This window comes from Anomaloglossus baeobatrachus, chromosome 2, assembly GCF_048569485.1.
Source record: "Anomaloglossus baeobatrachus isolate aAnoBae1 chromosome 2, aAnoBae1.hap1, whole genome shotgun sequence".
Classification (NCBI taxonomy): Eukaryota; Metazoa; Chordata; class Amphibia; order Anura; family Aromobatidae; genus Anomaloglossus; species Anomaloglossus baeobatrachus.
Genome location: NC_134354.1, coordinates 64,578,671 through 64,583,253, shown reverse-complemented (window position 1 = coordinate 64,583,253; position 4,583 = coordinate 64,578,671). Strand labels below are relative to the sequence as shown.

The following is a 4,583-nucleotide window of genomic DNA, read 5'->3' as shown; positions in this document are numbered from 1 at the left end:
CCAGTGTGAATTTCTTTGGAGGAGAGTGTTCCTGAGGTAATGTCCACAGTACTGTCCACAGATCACTGTTGTGAGCTGCGTACATGTACTTAGACATTTTTTTTTCTTTTTTTACAGGTGCAGTGTTGCGGTCAGAGTTTGGTCCAGCCAGTTGCTGGGTACGTTCGGTTCTGTGCCAGTGTGAATTTCTTTGGAGGAGAGTGTTCCTGAGGTAATGTCCACAGTACTGTCCACAGATCACTGTTGTGAGCTGCGTACATGTACTTAGACATTTTTTTTTCTTTTTTTACAGGTGCAGTGTTGCGGTCAGAGTTTGGTCCAGCCAGTTGCTGGGTACGTTCGGTTCTGTGCCAGTGTGAATTTCTTTGGAGGAGAGTGTTCCTGAGGTAATGTCCACAGTACTGTCCACAGATCACTGTTGTGAGCTGCGTACATGTACTTAGACATTTTTTTTCTTTTTTTACAGGTGCAGTGTTGCGGTCAGAGTTTGGTCCAGCCAGTTGGTGTGCGAGGCCTGTAATAAAAAAAGATATGTCGTCTTCTGGTAGCCCGCCCTCCGGTTCACAAACTGAGGTATATATTTTTTTTTTGTTTTTTTTTTTTTTAAAAAAAAAAAAAAAATTTAAATAAACGACATTTACACAGGTGGCCGAAACATCACAGGAGATGCTGCCAGAAGAGGACGGAAGGGGTGGAGAAATACACGGAGCGGGCGGTCATAGTGTAAGTTTCATACAGGAATTGTTTACCACAGCACACCAAACACATAAGTAAATAATGTTTTTTTTTTTTCTTCACTAAAGGCTTCAACTTCTAGGGCTCCCCCAAGACCGTCCCAGGGTCGTCGTCGAGGTGGCGGTGGTCATAGTGTAAGATTTTTTTTTTATTTTTATTTTTTTTTTTTTCATGTCTGTGTGAATTTATGTCTAATTTTTTTTTTTTTTAATTTCTTTTTTCTTTCTTTGAACAGGCATCACAGCGTGCTCCCGATTCTGACGGTGAGGAGGCCGGATTTATCAACATCGACCTCCTCATCGATGAAGTTAGAGAGAGGGAGCCGCTGTGGAACATGGCTGACCGCCGCCACGCTGATTCTATCGTAACCCGTCGACTCTGGGACGAGGTATGCCACGCAGCGATAGAAGGTTGGGGGGAGCTCAATTCTCGTGGCCAGAAGAAAGCGCGTAAGTATTCACAGTTCAGTAGGTTATGCTGCAGGATGTAATGTGTTGTATACTAACCACTTTGTGCTTTCCACTTTCAGGTGACAAACTTCAGAAGCGGTGGCGGTCTATCAGGGATCGCTTCAAAAAGGAGTTGAATCAAGAGATGCAGGCCCCGAGTGGATCCGGAGGACGCAGATCGAAGTACCGTTACTTTAGAGCCTTGTCGTTCCTCCGGACAACTATGGTGTGCAGAAGGTAAATATTCCCCACAATATGTACAAAGTATAATATTTTATGTCTGATTTTTTTTGCCTTTTTTTTTAGTCAGTGCCAATGTATAGCAATTAAAGTAATTATTGTTTTGTTTTTCCTCTTTTTAACAGCACCGTCTGCAGCACTCGGGAGCCTGCATCGAACCCGACAGGAGCGATCCCTGAACAGTCCGCCACTGGGGAACACAGGCACAGACCCGACCCATCTGAACCTTCCCTTCCATCTACATCTGTCCCATCCACCTGCGCTGGAGCTTCCCGTGAGACTTCATTACCTGAAGCTGCTGGTGACGAGATAGCTTTTCCCCTACCCCACCCCTCTGACACTGCTGCCCTCAGTAGAACACCTTTGGGTTCTGGGCGTCAGCGTCATAGGGGTCAGGAAAAGAGCTATGCGCCCGAGTTCTTGCATCTAAATGCAGCCTTCCAGAACGCCATTAAATTATTAGCCGAACAAAATCGTTCTTGTTTTAGCTTCATAAATGCCAATATGGAAAAAAATACACACGAATTGTGCACGCGTCTGGACAGGCTGCATTTAGATGCAAGTAAATCACCCAATCATTGTTTTTTTCAAGCCGTACTAGAGCGCATGGAAAAGCTATCTCCTGACCAGCAGATGCATGTAATGCAAGCCACACGGCAGGCTCTGGCGCAGGTTTCCTCCCAACCACCTCCACCCACCCCTCCTCCAGCACCTGCCCCCCCTCCAGCCATTGTCCCTACTCCCCCTGCTGCCCAGTACCAGCCTGCTGCCCAGTACCAGCCTGCTGCCCAGTACCAGCCTGCTGACCAGTACCAGCCTGCAGCCCAGTACCAGCCTGCGGCCCAGTACCAGCTCCCAACCACATCTGCCCCTACACTTCCTACCCACTACCACATCTCGCCTTCCACACCCATCATGACCCCAACTCAAGCCACTAATTCACCAGCCACCTCTTCTGTCTCCCAATCCCTCCACTCCACCCCTCAATCCTTACCAAATCCCATCCCATCTCCTGGTTTCCCTCTTGGTTTCTCAAGCACACCTTCACCTTCTGTTACTTCCCCACCACCACCACCAACACCACTTTCCACCCTCAATACTCCAACTGTGCGTGTGTTCCCATCTGACAGCCCCTCCAGTACTATCTCCACCACAAGCCCAAGATATACAAATTTATAATTTATGTATGTAATAAAAAATAAAAGTTTTTTGTTGAAAAGTATTTATTTGTTGTAGTATTCTGACCCCGAAGCAGCAGGTTTCACAATTCTTATATGTTTGCCGTCCACTGAGCCAAGGCAATTTGGAAACTGACAAATGTTGTAGTATTGTTCAGCAATTGCAAGCCATCTGTCCCTGGTGGGCTGGGGGATAAAATCCTCATGGAGGCAATCCCACAAGGCTTGGCAAGTGTCTCTAATGATTCCCGAGATGGTGGAAATTCCTAGTCGAAACTGGTAGTGAAGGGACGAAAGGGACTCTCCAGTTGCAAGGAATCTGTAAAGGAAAGACAATAATTATAAAAAAATAATAGCAAACACATTACAGTTAAAACTCAATTTACAGGAGGATACAATTTAAAAAAAAAACTTACCTAAGCGTAACCAGCAAACGCTCCTCGGGTGTTATAGAGAAACGGCTGTAGGTGTCCGTTTTACGTATGTTGTCCGCAACAAGGCCAAGGAGGACGTCAAAATTATTCACTGCCATCCGGACATAGCTTGTGAATTTTTCATCGTTTCCACGGAGCTCCAGGTATAGGGTTGAAAACACCCCACGTGTCAGTCTCTGGGCAGTCAGGGGATGGATCCAAAAGCGTCGATGTCGCTGACGCCTCAGTCGCTGTCGCTCCTTTTCTCTGACGATGATACCCAAGCGATTTGCCTCAAATATAAAATCTGCAGTGATCTTTGTGTAATTTGCAAGAATAACATCCATGGTTTCTGCTTGTCTCTGTCTTCATTCTGTAATATATGCTTCAAAATACTGTATATATACTATATTTTCCCAATAGCCAATCAGAATACGGAACGCGTTAATTGTTTGTTTAGTGTTAAAAAAACGGATCCGTAAAAAAACGGACATAACGGATGCAAAACGGATGCACACCGGACCCACCGGATCCGTTTTATTCCGGATCCGTCCCCAACGGATCCGCTTAAAAACGGATCCGGTGGGTCCGGTTTACACAACAAAACCGGAAACGTTGGATACGGAAAAAAAAAGGACTGTACCTGAATACAGAAAACTGATGTGTGAAAGTAGCCTTACTCCCTTTTGATCGTTTTTTCTGTGAACTATTAATGGCAGCAGCGGAGCTGGGAATTTCAAACGAGGCAAACACCTTCTCCGAAGCCAGTGGAAATCTCCAGAGCAGTCTACTGTGCATCCATGGGGGGAGGTGGAAGGTGAGTATTCCTCTGATTATTATTTTTAATCAATGTATGCCCCCCCAAAAAATATTTCACTGTCAGACAACCCCTTTAACCTTAGTTTTTGTATGGATAACACAAATATGTGCATGATGTAAAAGGAAAATGCAAGTATCATTGATGATTTTAGCTTGAATAAGAGGTTATTATAACAGTTTACCCATTAGTCAGTGCTATGCATAATTATGTATACAACCCAAATGCTTTTAATCAGTAAAGACCACCCAGGGTCTAATTACTCCAGAGAGACCTCTAATTCAGTCGACTCTCATTATGTGTGAGATGCAATAAAAGTAAATTAGAACAAATCTAAACTCCTACGATCACATCAAGATTAAAATTAGTATTTCTTTTTAGCGGTGAAAGTGTCCTCTCTGACACAGGCCACCACAATGTTCAAGGTGCATTAGGACTTGATATCACCATGTATATATATATTTTCTCACACATATTAGATAACTGTTGGCTAATCAGTTATTCGGCTGACAACGATCGCTCCGACCGAACAGACACATAATAGCTTGGCTTGACTGAGCGCTACCGTGTTATCTGTAAGACAGTCTCTTCCAGATTCCTCTGCTTTTCTTCACAAGGATCGGCCATTGAAATTCCAATGGCTTGATCCTTCTCTCTCCTGACATTATTTGAGGGTAGAGAGTCGAAGACCCTCATATACATTAGATTTCTGCCAATATTGGCAGGTTCAGGCTTTAGGGGTACTTTGCAC

At 44.6% G+C, this 4,583-nt stretch overlaps 1 protein-coding gene across 1 annotated transcript; it reads left to right on the top strand.

Annotated features, from left to right (window-relative positions):
• Positions 1-836: 836 nt before the first annotated feature.
• Positions 837-2,603, top strand: LOC142286821 (uncharacterized). The gene is made up of 4 exons (XM_075333398.1): positions 837-869; positions 971-1,184; positions 1,265-1,421; positions 1,550-2,603. Exons 2-4 carry the CDS (start codon positions 1,070-1,072, stop codon positions 2,601-2,603), a joined length of 1,326 nt encoding a protein of 441 aa, XP_075189513.1. The 5' UTR covers positions 837-869; positions 971-1,069.
• Positions 2,604-4,583: the final 1,980 nt, after the last annotated feature.

Bases quoted from the DNA above. Each gene is read 5' to 3' on its own strand.
- LOC142286821 (XM_075333398.1), top strand. From the start codon at position 1,070: ATGGCTGACCGCCGCCACGCTGATTCTATCGTAACCCGTCGACTCTGG. The intron at 1,185-1,264 runs GTAAGTATTCAC...TTCCACTTTCAG, and splicing joins TCGTGGCCAGAAGAAAGCGC to GTGACAAACTTCAGAAGCGG. The intron at 1,422-1,549 runs GTAAATATTCCC...TCTTTTTAACAG, and splicing joins ACAACTATGGTGTGCAGAAG to CACCGTCTGCAGCACTCGGG.